At 33.8% G+C, this 26607-nt stretch overlaps 4 protein-coding genes across 5 annotated transcripts; all 4 read right to left on the bottom strand.

The window, feature by feature from the left end:
- Positions 1-3761: 3761 nt before the first annotated feature.
- Positions 3762-5169, bottom strand: LOC118051416 (glucan endo-1,3-beta-glucosidase, basic isoform-like). The gene is made up of 2 exons (XM_035062063.2): positions 5011-5169; positions 3762-4908 (listed from the first exon to the last, which is right to left on the bottom strand). The coding sequence occupies exons 1-2, from the start codon at positions 5099-5101 to the stop codon at positions 3968-3970; spliced, it is 1032 nt and encodes a 343-aa protein (XP_034917954.1). The 5' UTR covers positions 5102-5169; the 3' UTR covers positions 3762-3967.
- Positions 5170-10023: 4854 nt separating this feature from the next.
- Positions 10024-11391, bottom strand: LOC118051409 (glucan endo-1,3-beta-glucosidase, basic isoform-like). Its single transcript, XM_035062051.2, has 2 exons — positions 11237-11391; positions 10024-11129 (listed from the first exon to the last, which is right to left on the bottom strand). Exons 1-2 carry the CDS (start codon positions 11325-11327, stop codon positions 10189-10191), a joined length of 1032 nt encoding a protein of 343 aa, XP_034917942.1. The 5' UTR covers positions 11328-11391; the 3' UTR covers positions 10024-10188.
- Positions 11392-14934: 3543 nt separating this feature from the next.
- On the bottom strand, positions 14935-19708 carry LOC118051397 (DNA repair protein recA homolog 2, mitochondrial). 2 transcript variants are annotated; one of them, XM_035062039.2, is made up of 8 exons: positions 19526-19708; positions 19213-19270; positions 18853-19058; positions 18384-18471; positions 16676-16848; positions 16330-16476; positions 16095-16217; positions 14935-15633 (listed from the first exon to the last, which is right to left on the bottom strand). In XM_035062039.2, exons 1-8 carry the CDS (start codon positions 19604-19606, stop codon positions 15340-15342), a joined length of 1170 nt encoding a protein of 389 aa, XP_034917930.1. In that variant the 5' UTR covers positions 19607-19708; the 3' UTR covers positions 14935-15339. The 2 variants fall into 2 exon arrangements, with proteins under 2 accessions (XP_034917930.1, XP_034917921.1); XM_035062030.2 differs by having other exon boundaries at positions 18853-19064; positions 19526-19707.
- A 3752-nt stretch (positions 19709-23460) lies between these two features.
- LOC118051389 (uncharacterized) lies at positions 23461-26182 on the bottom strand. The gene has a single exon (XM_035062018.2). It carries the CDS (start codon positions 25686-25688, stop codon positions 23664-23666), a length of 2025 nt encoding a protein of 674 aa, XP_034917909.1. The 5' UTR covers positions 25689-26182; the 3' UTR covers positions 23461-23663.
- Between the last annotated feature and the right edge of the window lie 425 nt (positions 26183-26607).

Here is a 26607-nt window from a genome sequence, read left to right on the forward strand (position 1 = left end):
ACACGTGCACCAACATGTTCACATGCAACCCCTTTATCCCAGATAATGGTCTGGTCGGGTCGGAAATGTTAGAAACGGCTCCGTTGAGTGGCTCAAAGTGGCCACCTCGGGCAGTTCACAGCCTTGAGCTGCCAAATTTGGCAGCTCGAGGTGTACACTTTGAGCCAACGGTTAAGATGCTTCCCAACTGAATCAAGGGCTGCAATTTTTCCCCAATATATACAAGATTTCCCTCTTCCACAGCCTATAAATAGAGTCGGATTTGATGATCTGAAGGGGGGAGAAATTCGGGTCCAAAGTCAGCCAAAAACCAGCATTTTCGCCCAATTTCTGCAGATTTTTTCTTCTCCTCCCTCAGCTCCCACACAGAAGACCTTCCCTTTTTAGCTGAACACAAACTCACGGTTTTCTCTCCCAACCAAGAGGCAGCCGGCGCAACTCTCCCTCTCCACAACAGCCGTCACCGCTCCTCCCCCTTTCTCAGCCAAGACTTTCCCTCTGCACACAAGCTTTCCTTCTCCCTCAGCAGCCCCTGTTTGTACTCAAACCAGCAGCCCATGTACACCCACACCATCTTCCCCAAACCATGACCACCATATCCCCCGTAAGCACCAGCCCTCACTCCCCTTTTCTTACCGTGAGCCTGCCAGCCATAGCAGCAGTAACCATCTCTGCTCAGTAGAGACAGCGGCAGCTCACAAGAAAACAGAAAAAGAGAGCAAGAAACCAGAAGTCTATCCTCCTCAGCACCGTGTCTACAACACGTCCAGCACTGCAGCAAACCTGGCTCCACCGGGAATAGAGAGCAGGGACGTCTTTCGCGAGCAGTAACCAGTCGTCTCCCTCCATTTCGCCTCCAGCCGTTGTCTAGCAGGTAAGCCTTTTATTCCCAGCTTTTGCATGCATTTTTGCATTTTGTTACTGTTCAAGTGAAATTTAATTCACTTGAACAGTAACCGGGTAAGGCATGTGTATTTTTATTTGTAAAAATAGAAATCTAGCATTTAAAATACCCGGTTTTCGTCAAAAAAAAAATGTTTATTAAAAAAAAAATGTTTTGTTTTCATGCATACGGCCAATACACTAACATGTTTTGAATGTTATTTTTATATATAAAAAATATTGGAAGTTTTTGAAAATGTGTTTTCGCATAGATTTCTTAAACACAAATTATTTTCTTGCATTTCTGGATTTTACAACATGTTTGTAAAACTCCAAAGGGTATTGGCCAATATTCCAAAAACTATAAAAATCTTATTTTGGGAGGAGAAATTGTATTTATTATTCACCGCTAATGTTTGGATGAAGAAATCTTTATAAGGATGAACATCCAAAATATTATTGGGAGTAATAAATCCGCACACATCCTTGAAAGAAGCTTTGATTGTAATCGAGGACATTTCAAAATTTTAATTTTTTTTTTTACTCCACGGTTTACGAGTCGTGAAAGTATAAAATTGGTTTTTTAAGAGTTGTGAATTTTCTTAGATTTCTTTTTTTCCTTTTCCTTGCGATTTACGAGTCGCAAACTCTTGAAATACTAAGGGAAAAATGAGTTTTCAAAGCACATGGAATCTCCTTAGATTTCTATCCAAAATAAATTGACGGGATTAGAAAACACCAACACCATAGCAATTATAGAGCAAACCAAACACCAAGCAGCTTACCTTAGGTAGGGCGTACTAGGGGTGCTAATATCTTCCCTTTACGCAACCAGTCCCTTGCCTTAGAATCTCTGAAAGACCAGTTAGGGTTCCTAGTGACCAAAATACTAGGTGGCGACTCCAAAGAACCAAATCATTAAAACACAACGAAAATAGCCAGCCAATGCCGCGCGCTAGATTTTTTTTGGGGTGCGACAGAAGTTACTAGCTCAATTAGCCAAAACAGTGGTCTAGTCAACTAAACACCGTGTCACTCACCTTCTCTTCTTTAAGTTTGAAAGACGCGTTGTTTGGGTGAGATTATGGATTTTAATTTGGGATTTGCAAATTTCAATTAAGTCTTTGTTCTTCTAATTTCTTTTAATTGCTCCCTTGATTGCCTTTAAACTTTTAATTTCTTATAATTTCACCACCGACAAACTCAACTATCAACCTTTAAGTTGGCTGCCTTTTTCATTTTGATAATTTTTTTTGAATTTGTGCATTTTAACCCTCAATTGACCAAACAACTTCTAATTTTTTTAATTTAACCTTTGATTTGGTTAATTTTAGCCCTTACATTCACATATTTTTTTTTTAATTTGATCCTTAGTTTTGTATTTTTTTTCAATCACGTCTCTAATTTTCCATCAAACTTTTATAGTTATGCAATTAAACCCTTGATTTGATCAAATTAACTCTTAAAATTTCAATTCGACCTCATACTTTAACTTCTTCCAATTAAAGCCTAAATTGACTAAAAAAATAATTTTTCTTGCAATTAAGCCCTCAATAAATTCAATTAAACCTTAAAAAATTCTAATTGATCATTTAAACATTCAATTTTAAATTTTTCTCCTCAAATTGAATTTTATTTGTCAATAGAGCATTCATCAATGGAAAATACACTGCCAAATCTTTTAATTTTACATATTTGATCATTTTCAACCAATCTTTGATGATCCCCTAGCGTTCCTTAACTGAGTTGATAAGTGTGCTATAATTAAAAAATACATGAATATCTCATATGAGAGGATAATGAAGTTGTAATTAGGCTGGATGATGGAGCTTCTTCCAGGTGGAGAAGGGTTCAAGATGACCCAGTTATACGAAGGTCACCTGTTGTGTCCTGGTTCTATATGTGATAATTATTGAGAGTCCAACATCCAGACCATGATCAAATATGAAGGAGCTTATTATTTAATATCTACAGTAAGCTTTGTGAAATCCTGATCCGAATATATTACAAGTGAGAAACCAGCTAGTGCCCCTAAGATTGATGGCGAGCACGTTTATTCTTTCTAAAATTATAAACGTGGAGAAAATTATAAATGATGAATACAGGTCATTAGTTTCGTTAAAGAAACCAAAAATAGACGAAAACGTCTTCAACATCCATGATACATCCTTATATTTAATTTAATTAAAAACTAATTTTCTTGAATGTGATTAAGTCCGAATTGTTTTTCGTTATACAAAATATTTTTGTTTTTATTTCAATTTGAAGTCACATTGTTTATTTCATAATTAATTCCCAATAAAACATCTTTTCCAATAAATCACAGATAAATTAATTTCTCTGAACTTTAAATATTGTAATCGCCGAAAGATAAACATAATGTTGCAAAGATTCCTTGACAAAGTGTATGTCAAGATAAAGTGTAACGTAAATTGCTGGAAACAGAGCATATCTATGGTGCTATTGGTATGATCCTGATTCTGCGACAGGAACTGCTAGATTGTTTCAGCTTGCATGTTATAACTTCAGTGCATGCCTGCTGCTTATGTCAAGGTCATTTCTCACTTACAAATTAAAATCTAAACGTTCTGATTGTATTAAGGTTCATTTGTTCTGAAATTATCCTCTCAAATCTCTTGAATTTTGTTTTTCAGAGGAGGAAATATATATCTTAAACTTTGATTCACCCCCTTCAGATTGATGGAAATTGTCGAAAAATTAACTGCTTAAATGTTGATGAAATAACTTTAAATATGAATGAGTACTTTAAATATTAACTTTGATCTATATCTTAAACTTTGATTCACCCCATTCACATGCCCTGATGGACAGGAATAATTATGATCGTTAATTAGGACCTTGAGTGTATGCCTGTAGAATTCAAGAAACAATCCTAATATTGCATGATACTTCGTAAGCATACAGTCCCCTTGTGAGGATCTTATTGATTACATTTAACTAGACATAATTTTTCTTTTCCCCGCCTTTTTCAGAGGATTACAGCCTTCTTATTTAATATTCTCCATACAAATTGGAGAGTATCCTCCACCACCATTATTCTACAGAGAAAACTTTTTGGCACTCTTTAGTTGAGATTGATGTTATATTTTGGCTGTTTATTTGGAGAAAAGAGCCCCCAATGTTTCTCAAGTTCAGGGTTTTTGTTACTCTCATCAAACATGGCAAAAATATAAGTTTCTATAGGCTTTCCAGGCCTCTTTGGGGTTCCTCTCTTCACATGTTGAACTAAGTTGTTGTTATAAGTTTTTGCATTATCAACCGATGTTCCTGTCCCTCCAGCCGTTGGCCAACCACTCTCTGATACCACGATTTCCAAAGAACCCCCTCCAGATTTTTCCAAAGCAGCGTAAACAGTGTCAAGAATGGCATCGAAGAGGTTTTGGTAACTCAGTGGTGGGTCAGAGACTAGTGACGATGGAGCTGTGAAAAGAGCATAATCAAGACGAATGTCTTTTGTGTTACCTGAGTAACTGAAGTATGGATACAAGTTAACCAGTAATGGAGCTTGGTTGTTCACTAAAAAGCGAATGATCGGATCGAGAAGTGGTCTATGGTCTCCCTTGAAAGAGCCTTTCGAGGGAGGGAAGGAACCATCTGCTATGACCCCATTATCAATAGCGGTTGAAACTTTGATACTTCCTAGTCCAGCTGAATTGAGTGCGTTGCGAATGTTTTGCATGGCAGGAACTAGAAACTGTGCAGATGAATCTGAGGGCTTGACCTCATTTCCTACCGCAATGTATCGAAACTTGACATTGCCAAATTGTTTTACATTGCTTTGCACCCATGCATTTGCGTTGGCCTGACTGGAAGCAATCCTTTGAAGATCCGGATTTGGAAGACCTAGCATGAGCTCAATGTTGGTGCCTTGAAGGGCCCGTAGAGCATCTTGGTTTGGATCATAGAGTCGCATTCTGCGAATTCCCCTCTGGTTGTAGAGAGCTATGACTTCTGATGGTGGTGGCAAGTTACCAAGCATTCCATAGCAAACACCTATCTGGGCACCTGTATTGAAATATTGTGATTATTTAGCTCACCATAGATGTTAAGTTGATAGCTTCAGTAAAACTGTCAGAGAGCATAAAATTAACATGATTATGAGTATACCTGTTGTATCTAGGCTAGCTAGTAGGAGCCCAAAGAGTAGCATTATGGAAACCATGGAAGGGCTTCTGCAAGCTAAATTTGATCTAGCCATGCTTAAGGAAATCACAATAAACTATGAAAGAGAGATTGCAACTATGTTTGCCAAACTCCCTTTCTTGCCTTCCTTTTTATAGAGAAAATGTATACACCTAGACTTGGTCTTGCTAAGAATTTTCCCATCCTTAATGCCAAATTCATTATACTGTAAACTACTGTGGAATGTATATTTTCCACAAATTGCAAATGCTATTGCTTGAACCATTCAATGCACATCTAACAGCTTTTCTTCTGGGACCTTATACCTAGCTTTGAAAAGTCTTAAGAGCTATTAATTATCCTTTTGTGGCAGACAAGTCGCATCCTCTACGGCCTAAATTTTTCACAACCACAACAAGTTGTTTCACATATCTGCATCATATAAGAGCATTTCTTAGGTAATTAATAAACGTTCAGGTTAAAATTCATGTGCAAACTCGACAATTTTCATCCCTGCGCAACACGGCATTCTTGACTTAGTGTGATTGTTTTATGCTAGACAGCACAACACTATAGATGGTGTTAGGTTTGGAATCATTTGGAGCTTATAAAATCGATACCGTTGTGTTCTAAGCCTTAAGACAGACGAAAGAAATTCTTGTATATTCTCCGCTGCTTGGCTCATTTGAAGGTTTATTCTCGCTGGGTTATCAGCGATAGAAGCATGTAAAAATTCTGTGATTCTAGCCGAGTTTTTACCGCCAAAAAAGAGTCTAGAATTCATATTCTAGTTCCAAATAGGAGATTTAGTTTGTTCACATCAATTCGTGTTTCATACCCCCTGTATCATAGCTGTCATTTCCAAACCAATTTTCCATCCTTGTTTGACTACACCAGGAACGAGGTCACATAGCAAGCCTCCTTGAATTTTATTTTTTTAGTTTAACGTGGGTGTCCGGGTCAGCTTGCGTGCACCTCAACTAATCCCATGGATCCTGAAGTTAACGACCATGTAAGTCTCCAGTGGCCATCATATGAGCAACTTAGAGCTCGAACCTAAGACCATAAAGGGAGCAAACCTCTTAATCCCAAGTTTTTACCACTTGATCACTACTAGATGGTTAAGCCTCCATGAATTTTCAACAGCCCTCTCCTAGTGGGTTAATTAGTGCATTTATGGAAACCTAACTTATAAGGGGCTGGACTGGAATATTTTTTAACTTGGATCATTTTGTGGTGCAAAATGAGGTGATTGCTGTCCATACAAGAGGCCATACCATCTAAATTTGCGGATGTCAACTTCAGTGTGTGGAAAAAAAAAAGAAGGAAAATGTCATAAACGGACAAGATTATGGTAGTGCCGGTTTGTTTTGTTTGTTAAAAAGTTTTTTTCTTTTTCTTTTTTTTAGTCCTCCTACAATCCTCTCTGTGTAATTTAAGATTAGACGTTTCATTTACGTATTGAGAACATCTACCTCTCTACAGTACAAAAGATTTATCCCTTCTAAAATCTTTCAATGGTGATGTCGTGGACATGACAATCTTTAATTTTTTTTAAAAAAAAAAAATAAACATTTATTAATTTATTTTTAGAAGGGATAGGTTTGGTTTAAGGAATCATCTAAGGAATCATCGATTTAGTATTATAATCAATACAAATTATAATTGATTAACAAAGATTTTATAACACTAGACTGATTATATATATATATATAAAAAAGATATTATCACCTTTTAAATGTCTTACTTGAAATATATTACATCGCTGATTTTGTTTTAAATTGCTAAGAATTTATTGTATTATGATATTGATGATCTGTCAATAATATTCATAACTTTAATGTTAATGAATAATAAAATTTAGAATAATTTTCAATTTTAGTATGGATATTCTTAAATCTGATTATTAATAAATATTAAAAATATCCCCAACTTTAATGTTAGTAAATATAAATTTTCCAGACTCAATGCTAAAAAGAAATATTTGATTCATTTATGAATTTTACAATATAATTTATTTTATATTGTGAAGGAATTTATAATGGATAAAAGATATTTAAAAACTTATTGAAGCATAGGCTAAGTATTGAATAAAATATATGATAAAATCAATTTTTAAATAAATTTAAAAGTTAAACTAATGTCGTATCGTTGATTGTTTTTAGATTTTCACTAACATCATAGAAATTTGAATTAAAATATATATATATATATATATATATATATTAAAAAAGAAACTATGTCATTTGTTTTTATTTTTCAAGACGGTGGGTACTATAAATACATTGACCTTAAACACGGGTAAAATTATTATTTTTTTATTTACAAAGATAGGGTTAAGAGTTTTTATTATTTTAAAATTTTGGATATATAGGCTTGATGAGCCTTTTAATTTCGTTCAAGTTCTAATGAAATTAATAATTAAACTGGTTATAAGGCATAACAAATATTTTTGAGGTTTTTTTAAAAAACTTTTGCGATAACACTGAAACAAAATTCTAAAATATGTAAAAAACATTTTTTTTAATTTTTTGTAGTCTTTTTATTTAAAAAAAAAAACAAAGCAAGTGTTCTTTAGATATGCCATGACGATTTTTTTTTTTTTTTAAGAAAGAACTTGGTCATTATATATATATGGGAAAAAAATGATTAAAAGAGCTCATGTTCCCTCCCAATACAAAGATAGATCATATAATCCCTGGTGGTTTAGAATGGAGTTTTAACTTTCATCTAATCAAATGCAGAGGAGCTCGGGGTTGGGGCGTCAGGTTGTTTAGGCGTCGGTTAGAGAAGCTTCTGGTGTTTGCTGAGGTGTTGGTCACGGTGGGAACTCCTAGTGTTGTGGCAACAAATGATATTGTGGTGGAGAAGGTTCAAAGGCTGGCCAAGAATGAGCTGCTTCTTCTTTTTTATTTTTTACTAGGATTTTTATTTTGGTTTTCCTCATGATTTTGTTTTTCTCCCTGCTATGACAGCGGCCTTCCTTTTGCTTTTATAGGGCCAATCTGAAATCTTTCCTACAAAATCCGTCGCTTATCTCCTAGGATGGTGATCTTGTGGATGAAGATAGCTACAGCTCAAGTTTTTTCCGCTTTTGATGAGAAGAAAACACCAGCAGTCCTGCCATTGTTGGACTGTTGAGGATGGATCTTCTTCGCGTCACATGATAATCATGAGGGTGAAGGAATTGAACCAACTAGTGGGATTTGTGATAGACAATCTAATCTACGATTTGTATCGGATTTGATTTGATTTGGTGAGAAGATTGGGTCTAACCGAAGCCATTTTGGTGCCTTCTTGGGCTGTTTTCCGTAGCTCAAGAGGAAGAAGAAAATGAACAGTTATTGAATAACGTCTCTTTCGGGTTCTGAGGTTAAATTAGCTATTTTTCAATTTGCCTCCCTTGAAATTCTGAAACCTTACACTCAAGACCAAAATTGTCTTTATCCTTGAGAATGTTTTTAATTTCACCCTTGGAGTTATGCAATTGGACCCTTGGATCTCTGCGTTACTTACAATCAGTTCCCAACACTTCTGCCATTCCATTGTCTTTCTTCCATTTTGCCTTGAGATTTCACTCCCACAAAAATAGATGCAATATTTATCTATCAAAACCATAATTCAAATCAATAATCAAACAAGTTTTGAAATGAAAATGTGAATTTGGTCAGTTAGTTAATTAAATACTTGAATTGTAATTTTGCCAAAGAAGTACAAGTGTAGAAAGTTTCTTCATCATTTACGTCATCAGTTCTTTTACTTCTTCTGATGAGAAGTCCCAGTCGCCTGCTGTCATCGCCGCCTCCATGGTGGTGGTTGTAGCGGTGGGTGATGGTGAGCAGGTTTTATTACAAGAGGAACAAAAAATGGCGTAGTGTTTTCTTAAAATTAAAACGAGAGAAATCGGAGGCCACCATCAAAAAAAAATATATAGTTTAAAAAAAGAAAACGAGAGAACCGCTTGGTCTGTGATTTTTTCGTTAATGATTATTATTCCGCAGGCCCACTAGTTTTGTCAAAGAAACCCAAAAAAAAAAAAAAAAAAAGCCCTAGTAGCCTTTAAATTTTTTTTAAAAAAAAAAACTCAAGGATTGCTTCATATCAATCAAAATTTAGTTCTTTTTGGAATGATCATCATGATACATCCTTATATTAATTTAATTATTTTAAAAAATAAATTTTCTTGAATGTGACTGGATATAAAAAAAAATAGTTCGTTTTTATTTCAAGCTTGGATATCTTTATTTCATAATTTAATCATCTTTCCTATTATATCGCAGATAAATTAATTTCTCTGAACATGATATATTTTAATCACCAAAAGATGACCATAATGTTGCAAAGAATCGTTGACAAAGTGCATCCATTAAGAGGATTCTTGATGTTCCAACCTTCTATGCATGTATTTCAACATAAATTACTGGGAATTGAGCATATATATTGTGCTATTGGTATGATCCTGATTCTGCGACAGGAACTGCTACATTGTTTCAACTTGCATGTTATAACTTCAGTGCATGCCTGCTGCTTATGTCAAGGTCATTTCTCACTTACAAATTAAAATCTAAACCTTTTGATTGTCTTAAAGTTTATTTGTTCTGAAGTTATCCGCTCAAATCTCTTGAATTTTGTTTTTCAGAGGAGGAAATATATATCTTAAACTTTGACTCACCCCATTCAGATAGATGGAAAATGTCGGCAATGTAATTGCTAAAATGTTGATGAAATAATTAACTTTAAATATTAATGAGTACTTTAAATATTAACTTTGATCTAAATGTCGGCAATGTAATTGCTAAAATGTTGATGAAATAATTAACTTTAAATATTAATAAGTACTTTAAATATTAACTTTGATCTAAATTAATCTTAAACTTTGATTCACCCCTTTCACATGCCCTGATGGACAGGAATAATTATGATCATTAATTAGGACCTTAAGTATATGCCTGCAGAATTCATGAAACAATGCTAATAGTGCATGATACTTCGTAAACATACAGTAACCTTGTGAGCATCTTATTGATTACATTTAGCTAGACATAGTTGTTTTTTTCCCTGACATTTTCAGTGGATTACAGGCTTCTTATTTAATATTCTCCATACAAATTGGAGAGTATCCTACACCACCATTATTCTGCAGAGAAAACATTTTGGCACTCTTTAGCGGAGATTGATGTTATATTTGGGCTGTTTGTTTGGAAGAAAGATCCCCCAATGTTTCTCAAGTTCAGGGTTTTTGTAAGTCTCATCAAACATGGAAAAAATATACGTTTCTATAGGCTTTCCAGGCTTCTTTGGGGTTCCTCTCTTCACATGTTGAACTAAGTTGTTGTTATAAATTCTTGCATTATCAACAGATGTTCCTGTCCCTCCAGCCGTTGGCCAACCACTCTCTGATACTACGATATCCAAAGAACCTCCTCCAGATTTCTCCAAAGCAGCGTAAACAGTGTCAAGAATGGCATCGAAGAGGTTTTGGTAATTCAGTGGTGGGTCAGAGACTAGTGACGATGGAGCTGTGAAAAGAGCATAATCAAGACGAATGTCTTCTGAGTTACCGGTGTAACTTAAGTATGGATACAAGTTAACCAGTAACGGAGCTTGGTTGTTCAGTAAAAAGCGAATGATCGGATCGAGAAATGGTCTGTGGTCTCCCCTGAAAGAGCCTTTTGAGGGAGGGGAGGAATCATCTTCTATGACCCCATTATCAATAGCGGTTGAAACTTTGATATTTCCTAGTCCAGCTGAATAGAGTGCGTTGCGAATGTTTTTCATGGCAGGGACTAGAAACTGTGCATATGAATCGAATGGCCTCACCTCATTTCCAACCGCAATGTATCGAAACCTGACGTTTCCAAAACTCCTTACATTTCTTTGCACCCATGCGTTCGCGTTGGTCTGACTGGAAGCAATCCTTTGAAGATCCGCGTTTGGAAGACCTAGCATTAGCTCAATGTTGGTGCCTTGAAGAGCTCGTAGAGCATCTTGGTTTGGATCATAGAGTCGCATTCTGCGAATGCCCCTCTGGCTGTAGAGTTCTATGACTTCTTGTGCCGGTGGTAGGTTACCATTCATTCCATAGCAAACACCTATCTGGGCACCTGTACAAAAAATACTGTGATTATTTAGCTAACCATAGATTCTAAGTTGACAGCTTTAGTAAAACTGTCAGATAGCGTAAAATTAACATGATTATGAGTATATATACCTGTTGTATCTAGGCTAGCTAGGAGGAGCCCAAAGAGTAGCATTATGGAAACCATGGAAGGGCTTTTGCCAGCTATATTTGGTCTAGCCATGCTTAAGGAATAAACTATGAGAGAGAGATTGCAACTATGTTTGCCAAACTCCCTTTCTTACCTTCCTTTTTATAGAGAAAAGGGAGCCCCACAATATCATCAACAAACTCCTATTAATTGATATATTCTTTAATATAAAAAAATATATACTCCTACGTACGTCGACGACTTGCATCTTGCTGTGGATGGATATATAAGAATTCTCCAATCCATAGTGCCAAATTCATTGAACTGCAAATTAACTACTGTGGATCGATGGATATTTTCTACAAATTGGAAATGCTAACTTGAACCATTAATGCACATCTAAACAGCTTTTCGACTGGGACCTTATCTATACATAGCTTTGGGCTTTGAAATGGTTTTCTGGCTGTCAGTTTCCTCTAAAAACCAGACATGTTAGTCGCATCCTGTACGGCCTAAATTCTTCACAACCACTACGAGTTGTCTCACATATCTGCACCATTTAAGAGCATTTCTTAGGGCAATTACTAAACGTTCAAGTTAAAATTCATGTGTACACTTGACAATTTTCTTCACTGCAAAACATGTCATTTTTATCACAGAGATTATTTTTTAAAATATATTTTTTAAAAAAATACATTAAAATAACATTAAAAATGTTAACATGAAATAAAAAATAAATTCAAATTTACTGAAAAATGTGGCTAGGCCGCACAAACACACGTACCCTAATTAGAGTTTGCTTACTGGAAACTTTTTTTCACTTGGATTATTGTGTTGCCAAATGAGATGATTCCTATCCTCATTAGGGATGCCAACTTGGCTCGGAGGACAAAAAATTGAAGGAAAATGTCATAAACCAACAAGAGTATGGTAGTGCTGGTTTGTTTTTATTTAGAAAAAGTTTTTTTTTCTTTTATTATTTGCTTTTTTTTAGTCCTCATCCAATCCTCTTTTTGTAATTTTAGATTAGACGATTCATTACGTCTCGAAAACATCTGCCTCTTACAGTACAAAAGAATTATCCCTTCCAAACTCCCTCAATGGTGTCATATTGCCTCTTCTAGCTGTATATATAGAGTAAATCGATCGCTCCCTTGCATATAGGTGCGTTTCTTTAATATGATTATAAATTAAAAAAAAAAAAAAAAGCGTTGCCCCACATCCATAAATTGCTAGTGATTTTTGTGTAGTAAGAACATGGCATGTGTCTAATACAGTAAGCAAATTGCCTTCAAGGCATGACCATCCCTTGCATATGTTTGTATGAATTTCTCCATTTTTAAATAAATATTATATGGTTTTAACTTTTACGTGTATATATATTCTAAATGATAATATGATTTTATCAATTAAAGAATGTATATTCACTTCAAGTTGCGATGAGCAGATGATCGAGAACGATACTGCCTTGGCAGTTTCGATCCATGCCATAAAATTGTGTGGAAAAACGATCAAAACTTCGGCTCAGAAAATATCTTTTTAAGTCAAGCAATCACTGAATTTAGCCTGTTGAACTCGGAAACATGGCCCATGGCGGCTAAGGTAATGTTTTTCATTTGGGTAACATGGCCCATGGCGGCTAAGGTAATGTTTTTTACTTAGATGACAAGCACAGATCATGATAGAATTGGGCTGTATTTTTTATTTTATTTTTAGTTTTTTAAAAAAAATAATAAATTAAATAATATTATTTTAAAGTATTTATAAGAAAAAAACATTTGAGAAAAAAAACACTTTAAAAAATAATTTATTTCTATCTCAATCAGGTATGTTTGGTATTGCGATTCATGTTATGGTTGTAGTTTGAAAAAAGTTGTTTTATAAAAAATACTTTTAGTTGAGGGAGGTTTGAAAAAAATATATGTTTGGTTAAAATTGAGGTTGGCCAAAAAATAATTTAATATGTTTTGGTTAAGAATGTTTTTGAAATTGAGGTTATAAAATAATTTTAAAAAAATATATATTAATATTGATGGTTTTTAATTTAAATATTATAGATTTAACTATTACTATTATATCATGAAATAAATAATACTTTATATAAAATAATTTTTTTTTTCCATTAAACTATTTATAATTTCATCACGTATGAAATACATCCGATAAGAATTATATTTTTCACAAATTTCTTCAGAGCACAACAACATCAGGTAAAATATAATTAGAAATAAAATTGGGATTGCGATCAAATTTTACAAATGCTACATCATCAAGTAATCTTCGTCTAATTTATATAGTGTCATTAAATAATGTTTAGCACTAGTTTTTTTTTTTAATAAAACACAATTAAAAATATATTTTTTTTTATTTTGTTGGGTCGGACCCAGTTCAATAGCTTTGAACCAAAAGGAATAAAACCCATGAACGGTGGAGCCATGCTCCACGGTTCATGGAATAAAATCCATGAGCGTTTACAAGAACTAGCTCCTAGCTACTTCTTGTAAACCTGTGGCACATCACAGTTACAAGTAGGTCCCACAAGAAAAAAAAAAAACTGCTTTTCTTACCTTACCAAACATTAATAGTTGTGGTTGTGGGTGAACCTCAGCCGCAGTCACAATACCAAACCCCCACTTAATACGCACACTAAATAATAGAAATCAAACCTGCTTTATAGCTATGTTTGTTTCCGGAAAGTAGTTTTCAAAAATCATTTTTCAAACTTTTCTGTGTTTGTTTGTCATTAGAAAAGTTGATAAATGGAAAACACTTTCTAGTTAAAGGAAAAATTAGCTTGGTTTTCAGGGAAGTGTTTTCCTGAAAAATTTGGGCAGAAAACATTTTCTGGAAGTTATGAAAAAATTAGAAATACCATATTATTTGTTGATTATATCAAATTTGATCCTCAAACTTTTGATTGCAATATATATTTTGTTTTGAATATTTATTTTTCAATTTCATCTCTTAAAATTTAATTTTTATATTAACTTTGGTCTTAATTTTTATAATTGTTATTTGTTTTTCCCTTATTATTTTTTTATTAAATTTTTTTATCTATCAAATTTGATCCTCATTCTTTTAATTGTTACTTATTTTATTTGAAATAATTTATGAAATGTTAATTATTATTATTATTTTAATTCTTCATCTTTCATTTTTTTTTTTAGATTTGATTTTTATTATTTATTTTATTTGAGATAATTTATGAAATTATTTTTTTTCCAATTTCATTCTCATTCAATTTTTTAATTTGTAAGATTTGTTCTTATTATTTTAATAAATTTGAGAAAAACAAAACATTAATAAGTTATTTTCTAGCTCATTTTCTATGACATAACCAAACACTGAAAACTGTTTTCCTATTTATTTTTCATTATATTATCAAATATCAGAAAATAATTTATTTTTTTAAAATATATTTTCTAAAAATTCACTTTAAAAAAAAAAAATTACTTTTAAGCAAACAAACAGAGAAATCAAGAGAAATCAATTTGAAGACTGAAAAAATCTGGTGTTACATTAACACAAGAAATGATTAATTAAAAGAAAATTGTTATACAGTGGCGTACAGAATTGGCCGGCAACATTAATGCTAGATGCAGATTTATATTAAAGAGAGCAAGCCAAGAGTGACGAATCGAGAAGCATGTCTGAGAAAATTACATTAATGTTTATAACTAATAATAATACAGCTTTGCAATGGAAGAATGATTGATCTTAAATTAAATTGCAATCGAGTTCGTTGCAATTACTTGACTAATTCTCTTAATACAGCACATGAAAGCCAGAGAGGTACAAGCATTGATGAACAAGACAGACTTTGAGGGAAAGCTAGGCTTACGTAATCTTCCCTGAATAAAATGTCAACCTCGTATCGGAGAAATGGTTTTCCTATCGTTTACCATCTCATGTGCCCCAACTGGAAAAGATCTTCTGTCAATGCACGGTTAATTTTAACACCTTCAGGTCTCACAAATAAAGCTCCAGTGCCACTGATTATTCAATTTCTTAGGTGGCTAGTTTCACAGTTTATGCAGCTAGAAGCCGATTTGGAGCCACTTCTGTTTCGATTTTACCTGATTCCTTTGAGCAAATCATTTGTCTCTCACGGTTCCATCTTCCTCTGAAATATTTTTTCCCTTAATTTTGCAACTATTTGATCATGAACCCCTTCATTTTCCATTAAGTACTGTTCAGCTACACGTTCATTGCGAAATACCCTTCTGCCAATGACATAGCTGCTTCCTTCTTTCTTGATGAGACTCTGCTCGCAAGATAATTCTAAGACCTCAGATTCTGAGCAAAAGCCTCTCCCAAACTGTATCTCAAGTTCAGCTTTCGTCATAGCAGGAGCCAGTTTATTTTTCACCACTTGTGCACACACCCCAAGACCGGTTATCTGACAAACATAGCATTATTTAACAGAGCAAAACAGCAACAAGAACGTGAAAGACTCGATCAATCAGTTCAAGGAAACTAACAATAAAAAATTTTATTGTTAACTAACACAAAAGCTTGAGAATGAGGAAAAGTATGATAGAAGGTAAATTGGAAAGGAAAAGAATAATGAAATTTAAAGCACGGAACACAGATCAATCAAGGTAAACAAGATAAAGGACAAACATGACGGAAAGTATGGAAATTCAGGCAGAATCCTAGACCATTATAAGCCAACAATATCTTATTTGTCCATCTACAAATTTATCACTTGTATACAAAGCTTAGAAACTCCACCAGATTTTCAAGCAAATATTAAATAAATAACCACAATTAGGTGCTTATGCAAAGAACACATCTCTGAGGAACATGACACTGGAATTTATTCAGGTCACATGTTAGCAATGGCGCTAAAGAATATACCCTGTCCTCAGTCTTGAGCAGTCTTGTTCTGATCATTCTCAAACGCACAGCTGAATAGAATTTCAAGGCATTTCCGCCACAAGTGACCTCTTCTGCACGCCCTGATTTTAAACTTTTTCTAACCTTGATAAAGAGAACAATAACAATTGGTGAATATTATTTTCCCCATAAGTTACTGTTTACAGCATCCGTACAGAATATTTGAAATGTTTTAGCGGGAAGTCTAGAACTCAACCTGATTAAGAAAAATAATGAGAGTTTGTGATTGGCATAATGAATAATTGATCTTTCGTAGTGCTTGGGTCATTAATCGTGATTGTATATCTTCAAAGGTGCCTCCTACCACAGTATCAATCTCATGTTGGGGGACAAGTGCAGCAACCTGTTAACAAAAGGCCTGGAATGGTATCAAGAACGATGACTGAGATAAAATAGAAAAGGACAAACATAGAGATCCACAAGTGCAATTTATAAGGGATCAAAAAGCTACAACAAAAGGTTACAATAACTATTGATAACAGGGCAAGGTCATGGACACAAAGATGTGTGTGGGAGTGTCTGCTTGAGAATTAATTACTTACACTATCCACCACGATAACATCTACAGAACCACTTTTAGTCAGAGTATCGACTACACTGAGCAAATTTTCAGCACAATCTGGATGTGAAATAAGAAGATTTTCTGTGTTTATGCCCATTGATTCAGGAAGTAAAGGGTCCATTGCATTCTCTACATCAAGATATGCACAATATCCTGACAAAAAGACATTATATGGCTCAGATTTAAATAGGATATAATTATTTTAACCACATGGGCAGCAAAAGCATCTCGAAAGGCCAAATACAAGTAAAAGAACATGACAAGATCAATATAATAATAAGTAGATAACTGATCAATAGAAATAGAAAATCTTCAAATATATCTTACTGTTGCTAGCTTCTAGTGTATAAAGATGAATTTTTTAGCACTAAGAATTTTGCTAGCTTCTGGCGTATGATGGCTAATATACACAATAATGTTTTACTACTAAGCAGTTTAGCCTTTTTTATTTGGCCATCCTCTGTCACAACCAAAGATAATGAAGAAAATTATTTGCTTCTTTCTTGTCTAATTTAAGATATAGGAGATGGTGGTAACTAAACGCACAGGGTACGATCACTTAAGTGCATACATCTATCCATCCATGTCTTATTCCCTTTCTACAATTATAAACATCTCTCTATCCATGTCTTTGGGTGTGGGTGTGGGTGTGGGTGTGGGTGTGCGGGTGCGTTTTACATGCAGAGATAAAATATATCTATCTATCTATCTATTAATGTACCTGGTTTGGGTTTAGGTGTGGGTGTATAATCATGTATCACACACAGAGAAACTATAAAGTTATTTACTTGGCAAATGAGAAAAGTTTCAGGAACAATGGTGTAACAGTGAGAATTTTTCAGCAAAAGTTTTGGAAAAGGAAGAAAAAAGGAATGTACATTGACTGTAAAATTCAAGTGATTTGGCATGCTGTAGCATCAACTAATCTTTCTGACAAAACTAACAAGTTCAGTGTCAAAAACAACAAAGTTGACAGAAAATGACAAAAACACTCCAAAGAAACATGAAAACCTTCATAGATAAAGTTAAAAGCACATTATGAAAAACCTACAACACGAACTAGAAACCAATATAAACCTATACCCAAGTTATCAAGTGTGCATTTCCTTGCACAGTTGCAAGAAAAAAGTGGAATCTAGTGATAAAAATGCTTTCCATCCTGTATAAAACCAAAATATAGAGTAGTTCTGCAGTTTCCTGAGCTGCTGGTAACAAAAGACAAGGAAAAAGGTTACTCTATGTGTTCCTAAAGAGCCTTCCTGAAAATGGAAAATGTGCACAGATCATGACAAAATACAGATGAAAGGCTAAGCCTAGTGGAACATAGGTGATGAATCTAGTGATCATTAACTAACAAGTAACAGGGAAGAAGTGGGTGAAATGGTGAGAAAAAAAATGACTTGATATCAGGACAGTTATTTTTCATAACAAGGATTAATAACTGAAATTGGCAAATGAAACCTCAAGTCATCATATCAGAATGCCAAAACCTATGAATATTTAGCAAGGATTTTATTATGCAGTGCTCCAATAAAATTAATCTAAGGTTTTGTAATCCATGTAAGGGGTCTGATTTTCAAACTCCAACTAATCAATTAAAAATCTAACCTGATATCCTTGTTAGGGTTATGCATGCTAACTTTCATAAAATGTAAAACAGAAAGCATGACAAATCTAGTAGCACATACCTCCAAGTTTTTGAGCTTCCTTGATAATATGAAGTGCAAGAGTTGTCTTGCCAGAAGCTTCTTTCCCATAGATTTCAACCATTCTTCCCTGCAGAGTGCAAGGCAGATTTCTAACCAAAGTTGTCTTGAGGATTTTTCAAAATTCATGGCTCAACTAAAATGTCTACGATCAGATCAGGTAGAAATTCATTACAAATCAATTAATATACAAATGCTAGATTTGAAGCTTCACGTTATCTTCACAACTGTAGTTGCTATCCCAACAATCACAAAGGCTCAGCATTGATAAGCATGCCATAATTTAGTTCCTTAGCAATCCATCACCATGGTCCCAAAAGCAAATGACACAACAAAGGAATAGAATGAATACACCTTAATAGCAATCCAAAGAATATAACATGGAACAAACATGGTAGACAAAACTGAAAACCTAATTTAAACTAACAGCCACGTTTTATAACCAAATCACCTTCGGTAATCCACCAATGCCAAGTGCAAGATCAAGCTTCAACGAGCCTGTTGATATTACAGGAGCCCTTCGTGAGTTGAAAAACCGCTGCAATGACAACATAGACTCTCTACCAAATTCACCAGCTAGCTGTGTGAGAGCCAAACGAAGTGCATTATCTTTCTGTTTTGCTTCACCATCATCATGGAGTTCATCAGGTTCAAAATCTGAAACTTCACCGAGCAATAAAAAATCATTCTTAAACTGACTAATCAAACCCCAAATCCCTCATCAGCACCAATCAAATAGTATCGCGCTCTTGCATACAATTCTGCAAGTGAATTTACAGAAACTGAAAATAGCAAAAAAGTGACTGATTACCTACAGAAGAAAGACTATGATCATTCCTTCCAGTAAAAGTGGTTGCGTTTCTTCCATTCTGCCCAAAAAAAAAAATTGTCACCAACAAATAAAAAAAAATATGACATTATAATAAAGTAGATAAAACAGAAAACCAAATGAAAAGGTACCAAAAAACCAGTTCAAAGAACATCTTCAATTGGTGAAAGAAAGCAAGAACTTAAGAATTCCTTGATATTTAGCAAGATCATGAGCATATTGTGTATAACACATAATGCTACAAGCTTAAAAATTGAAAATAGAGCTAAAGAGAAGAAATAGGAAGAGAAGGAACCTGATATAGAGAAGGGAGGAGAGAGGAAAGTCGAAATCTTGCGAAGGAATTGAAACGATGTGATTGAATTGAAAGTACCATTTTCCCCCTTTGTTAGGGTTTTAGGTTTATCAGTCTGTTGATTTTGGGGTCTCAGATTTTAACTATTGCTTGCCAACTGTTGTTTCTGTATTCCTTTCATTTATTTTATTTAAAAAAAAAAAAAGATTTGCAATTTTTCACTCCTAAAACCTTCTCAATTATATTTTGCAAAGCGTCTTCTATTTTATTTTATTTTTAATTTTATGTAAGGGTCTTTTATTCTTTACTACTATCATATGAGCCCAAGCTTTTAATTATTATATATATATATATATATATATATATAAATATTGTTATGAGATTGCCTTTTTTATATATATTGGTCTTAAATAAGTCATGTTTATTGATGAAAAAATAGCATATTTAGAAAGGAAAAGGAGGAACAATGGGAAATTTTATTATTTTTTTGAACTGGATTTCGTTTTCGAACAACGTATTCATTAATAATTGCGAGCTTCGGTTCTTCAATTGGTTCCTCCGAACCGGAGCAAGTAGCTTGTTCACTATGAGGTGATGTTTTGTATATCCTCGAAGACATTTAATTGTTAGATCTATTGATCGATGCCAATAGCATTTATTATAACAAAAACTAAATAGAATGAAATGGTAGATTATATTTCATTGTGAATTGGAATAGTAGCTTTGCTTTTAATTTTTATCTTTTCACAAGCAAATGAATATTTTTTGGTTTTCTTCCACATGACAATCAGGTTTTTCTAATTTTCAAATACAAGTGAATAGCATTTTTAGCTTTAGAAAAACAAAAAAAAAGCTTTGTCTTTGTAGGTATTTTGGTATTTTTACATAGATATTTTATATAATTAAAAGGATCATGGAGGGTGTTTTAGTAGTATTTTCATGTTGTGTTTTGTATTTTTTAATCAAAAAACTGCTGGAGCATGTTTCACATGCCCCAGTAAGTGAGCGGCGCCCATGCCATTAAAAAGGCTTGTGAGACACTTTTCGATGATCAAAATTTCTCATCCCTTGTATAACAAGATGCGCAATTGTGCCCTCTTCCATATAAAGCGACGCGTATAAACATATCATGATTGAATTACAATTGATGATCGATTATTTGAGTTTTTTTTATCTTTTCTCTCTCACGACAACTATAATGCACTATTATCCTTTCTTTGTTATTGTTTATTTGGGTCTAGCATGGGTTGCCATACCTAAGAACCTTAGGTTTGGCAACCTTGTGTGATATCAGACCTAGGTGCTTGAGTCTAATATCCATGTCTGGCCCACGTTTAGTTGGGTTTAGCAACATTTCAGACTTATATTACTTAAATCTGGCAAATATAACTTCTTAATGGTGTAGATACCATCCACTAGCTAAAAAAGAAAAGAAAGTCAAAGAAATTTCTCACAAAAAGATAAAATGAGAAATTAAAAGTGAAACTACTATTATAATTTATAGTGAAAAATTTATTAATTTATAATGATTTCACAACACTATTTAGCTTTTATTTTAATAACTATATTACAGAATACGGTACTTATTCTCTAATAAATGAAGATAATATAAGTAGCTTCTCTTTTGGTGAAATACAAGCCAATTAAGAAAAATTAAGCATTCGTTTGATATTATTTTAATTTAATGTTTTTTTTTTAATTTAATATTATCTTCCTTTTCTTTTGCCTTTGTTTTTGTTTTTAATTTTAATTTTTTTAAAACAAAAGAGTTGTTTGAATGGTTGTGTTTTTTTTTCTTTAAAAAAAAAAACTTAGTCTCATTGTATATTCGAATATGAAGAACAAATGTTCTTAACAAAGCTTATCTTTTATTTTGTCTCGACTCAATCTTTAATTGTATTGATCTTAACCGAGGATGTTTTAAATCTAATCTCTACTTGATTTCAAACATTCGATCTTAACATGAGGTGCCTTAGACACAAATTCATCCCACCTCTTCGTTGTTCCAAACCAATCCAAATCTAGTTTGAATCGGCTCTTGATACTTGAGACTCGTTCTTGCTCGATTCCTAATATACAAGATCCAATCCTAGTTGAAATATTATGTATCGTATCCGATTTTTGAGCTAGTTTAGCATTGTGATGGTCATTATTTTTTAAAGTATTTTTTAATTTAAAAATATATTAAAATAATAATTTAAAAAATATTTTTGTAATACAAAAATAAATAAGCTCTTAGCCAGATCTTTAACACCTGAGATTTGATCTAGGCCCGATGCAAAACTTAGTTGGCCCATCCTAGGAACCCTCACCTTGGCTTTCAAACTCGATCTTGGCCGACTCTTGGATGTTTGGGACTTGATCTCCCCAAATTCAAGATGTACAAGACTCGATCCTAGCCACCCATCATGTCCCTGATTTAGTCCCAGCATGATCTTCATGTCTTAGATCAGGTCTCGGCCTGACACCCACATGCTCTAGATATAGTCACAACCCCTACCTTAGAGCTCCAGACCTGATCATAACCCGAGTTTAACTTATTTTTACATTTTAAAAATATTTTTGAAATAATTTAAATTTTTTTATTTTTTTTACTTCAAATTAATATGTATATTTTAGTTTTTTAGATCATTTTAATACACTGATATCAAAAATAAATTTTTTAAAAAATATATTATTCTAATACATTTCCGAATAAAAAACACTTTAAAAAATAACTACATTCCCAAACACATTTAGGAAGCGTTTGGGAACGCGGTTGAAACCGCGTTCCCACAAAATTCATTTTTTTATTAAAATTTAATACGGTTTGTACGTTTTGGATCATTTTGATGTGTTGATGTCAAAAATAATTTTTTAAAAAATAAAAAATATATTATTAGCAAGTATTTCAGCATAAAAAATTATTTAAAAAATAACTACTATTATACTATCAAATATACTTTTAGTCGAGGATTAACCCTTAATTACTTTGGTCACGACTTGACCCCAAGAGCCCCGTATATAGCCCTAACCCAACCCTACCTTTCCTAACTCGATCTAGATATAAGGGTGGCTTAATTCATAAATTTTAGGTTAATAGTGTAAAAAACAAGTTTGGAGAACTTTTAAAAACCTTTTTTTTTTTTTTTTCAGTGAAAGCATGTCAATTTTTATTTATTGATAATAAAAAAAAAAAAACAGAAATGACAAGTGGATGATCTAATTCGGTAACCCTACTAAGAGCCCCATTTTATTGTAGTATAAAAGAAAATCTTCTCCATTTGGAGGCGATTGTCATAACAGCAACGGAATTGTATTCGACATGTTCTAATGAAGGTAAATTATTTATTTAGTCCCTATATTTTTAACAAAGTAATTAGTTAGTTCTTCTATTTGAAAAGTAATTTATCGTATCAATAAATAAAAATTATCTAACTTTATCGTATCAATGAACAAATTCCTTGAAGTTGATCTAGCTAGGTTTCACCTAGATTTAGTCTGATTAGCTAGATCATGAATTATCTTGTTAAATTATCTAAATTTAATCAAATCAATATCCATTCAAAAGAAACTATACCAAAGCTAGATTACATATCAGCATGGTAGGTTATCTCCTCCATATAGCCCAATATAAGTTCAGCGTTAAAAAAAAATCCAAGGATTCATTTTAATCTGGCTGGCCAATTTCCTAAGAAAAAAGACTTGTATAATATTTTTAAAATCTTTAAAGTTTCGTATTATATCTTTTCCTCAATTATCAAATAATAATAATGTTATTATTATTTTTTCTTCCTTCAAAATTATATCGTCCTAAAGGAGCAACTAAACAAAATCAAACAGCAAAAATCAACAACGACAAATTACTAAAGATCTGTAGAAGCAAATAATCAAATGGTTAAAGCAATGAAGAGCTTCTAGCCAAGTTCTATTGTTCAAGGTAAAGAAATAATAGCTCGGAAAAAATGATAGAAATACATAGGCACAAAGAAACGACAAATTACCTTGACTACCTCAATAGAAGAGCATATATTATTACATTAAATCTAGTAAAAAAAAAAAACTAAAGAAATGGACAGCAAAATCTGTCATCTCATTAACCACAACATTTGAGAAAAATATGAAAAAACTGCAATCAAATTACTACTTGAAACACGGATTAATGCATTGCCCCCTTTCCCCGTTTATGGATGATAAAATTACACTGATAATCAGTACATTCAAGGGCCAAGTCATCGCAAGGCTCACCACAAGCATGGCACGCAGGGTAATCGTCTGTTTTTTCAACCAAAGCGAGAGGGTGAGGGTGGATGTCGTATGTGTAACTGCCCCCTAGCTTGATAAATGGATTTTTCCCAAGAACGCATTCTCGATGAGCATCAAAGTCACATTCTTCACAACGGTAGAACCAGAGCTTTGGGTCTCTTTCTTTTTCACAAATTTGACAGACATATTGGTAGTCATTTGGATCAATATAGGTGAGGAAGAGAGGATGTTCATCATACCTGTGTCTCGCTTTATCTGGCAGAGTAGCACATTTAAAATCCAGGTTGAATTCACAAACAACGCACCTGAATGTTTGAGACTCTCCACTAACACCACAGCCACTGCAATGACGATTCTCGCTCTCCACGGCAAGATAAAGGGGATGCTCATGACCACCATGTTCAATGGAATCTTTTGTTAATTTGAAGCATCGCACGTCGAGGAAGCGATGGCATCTATCGCAGTTGTAGCTGAATCCATGACAATATTGCTCACAAATAGCACACTGGAATGGATCTTCATCCCATGTGTTCAAGATGAGTATCAGAGGGTGTCTGTCATACTGCCAATATTTTTTCCTAGGCAATCCTATGCAGGCTTTGTCTAGAGAGTAATTACACTCAGTGCAACTATAAAATGGAGTAAAAATTGGTAACATGCACCCGTCACACTTTGGATCATTGTTAAACTCGTCAATGAGGATTAGGTTATGTTGATGACTGAAATGTTTGATCTCTGCAATTATTCTTTCGTCTCCATGCTTGATCTCACGGACAACATCAAAGCTAGATTCCTTGAATTCATCATTCATAGTTATACTTCTCTCATCTCCATCGCTCTCTGTATTAGATAGACGATATTGTATGCCACAAATCACATGTGCAACAAAGTCGCAATCTTGGCAATAATAAACTCCATAATTTGTGTCAACTCCATCACGACAAATTCCACAGTACTTGTTTCTAGAGTCACATTGTTCAAGGTGATAGGTGTGGATTATTCGAGGATGCTGGTGAATAAGCAATTTAATGGAGCGAGGAAACGAAATGCAAGTTTTGTGGACTATGAGCTGACACATGGTGCACACGAAGGGGGAGTCATCTCCATCAGTGCCACAGGCATTGCATGTGAAAGAGACGATCTTCAACGGAAGCGACTTTGGTAGACAAATAAATTGATGTTCCTGACCTTCAACTTCCAAAAGGCACGGTGGAAGAGCACATTTGATATCAAGGTAAAAATCACAGAACGAACAACGGTAAACAAAACTCTTGCAGGTTTTGTTGCACAAATCACACATCCATTTCTTGGTATGATGAGCTGGTGGATTTGCAAATAGATGAAGAGGGTGTTGAGGGTGCAAGCACCGCTTGATCTCCTGGGGTAGCTCAGTACACTTTTTGTGAAGAAAGAAGTTGCAAGAAGTGCATCGATAGCTAGGACCCGATATTGGTTCATCGCACCCAGAGCACATAACTCCTTCAACATGGAATTCTTGCTCTTCATTCGAAATCAATGAATGATCTATGTGAGCAAATTGATGTGCCTGACCATCAACTTCAAAAAAACACTGTTGAAAAGCACATTTGATATGAAGATCAAATCTGCAGACAGAACAATGGTAAACGAAACTCTCGCAAGTTTTACTGCACAAATCACAAAAGCATTCCAAGATATAATGTGACGGTGGCTTTGCCAATAGATGAAGAGGGTGTTTAAAATGAATGTGCCGCTTGATCTCACGGGGCAGCTCCGCACATTTCTTATGAAGAAAGAAGTAGCAGGAGGTGCAACTGTAGCAAGGACCCCAGATTGGTTCGTCGCATCCAGAGCAAATAACTAGTTCACCACTATATTCTAGCACTTGATTAATCAAGATCAATGGATGAACTGAGTGGCTAAAATGTTCAACCTCCATTTCACTCTCTCTTAGAGCAGGTACAGAGGAGACTTGAGAGTTAGGTAGATCAATGGCATGAAATTGGAAAAGCCAATTAAACTTGAGTCCTACTAGTATTCAATTGCTCACCTTTTTGACCAGCAACTTGACTTTTTCACTGACGGCTAAGCAAAACCAAATAGAGAGAAATTCCATTTAGATCGGAGCTTAACAAAGGCATCGATCAACTGCTGAAGATCCATTTTTCTTACTTCTTGCTATCATTCGAAGGCTATCTGAAACAGAGTAAAAAACAAAATTCATTCAAAAGACTCAAAATTCAAAGAATCCCAGAGGGAGAAGGAGGCGTGGTCTGTCACAAAATAGAAGAAGCTAGGAATGGGTAGATGATTAATCGATGCATCAGGAAATCCATAGGTGCCTCCATTTGTGCTGAGGAGAGTGAGTATCTGTGGAGGAGAAGACAAAGCCCAAAGGTTCGGTCGAAATAACTTTGAAGCTTTCTCTACATAATTAGAAAGGCAGTTTATTTGTACCATTTTGGACTTTTCCTTTTAGATAAAACTTAACAAAAATAAAATAAAAATCAACGTTGTAGACATTTTCGATATCATTAATTTTTTTTTGGTTATATAATAATTAAAATTGATATTCATAAGATTAAAATTATGTAAGAAAATGTGATTTTAGTCCATATCCTCCTTTTCTTATTATTGTATTTTTTTTCATAAAAAACATTTTTTTTTATTAGTGGTGTGGTTAATTGAACAAAAACTAAAGGCAATTGAAATGATTTGAAATACAGAGGAAAAAATATATCTTTTAAATCAAAATTTCATTCCCTTATTCATCTGTTTTTTCTCTTATAAAATATATAACTTTTTTATTAGAAATATTTTGTTAAATAAAAAATTACCATAATCTTAAAACCAAGTTT

This window comes from Populus alba, chromosome 16 (assembly GCF_005239225.2).
Source record: "Populus alba chromosome 16, ASM523922v2, whole genome shotgun sequence".
Classification (NCBI taxonomy): domain Eukaryota; kingdom Viridiplantae; phylum Streptophyta; class Magnoliopsida; order Malpighiales; family Salicaceae; genus Populus; species Populus alba.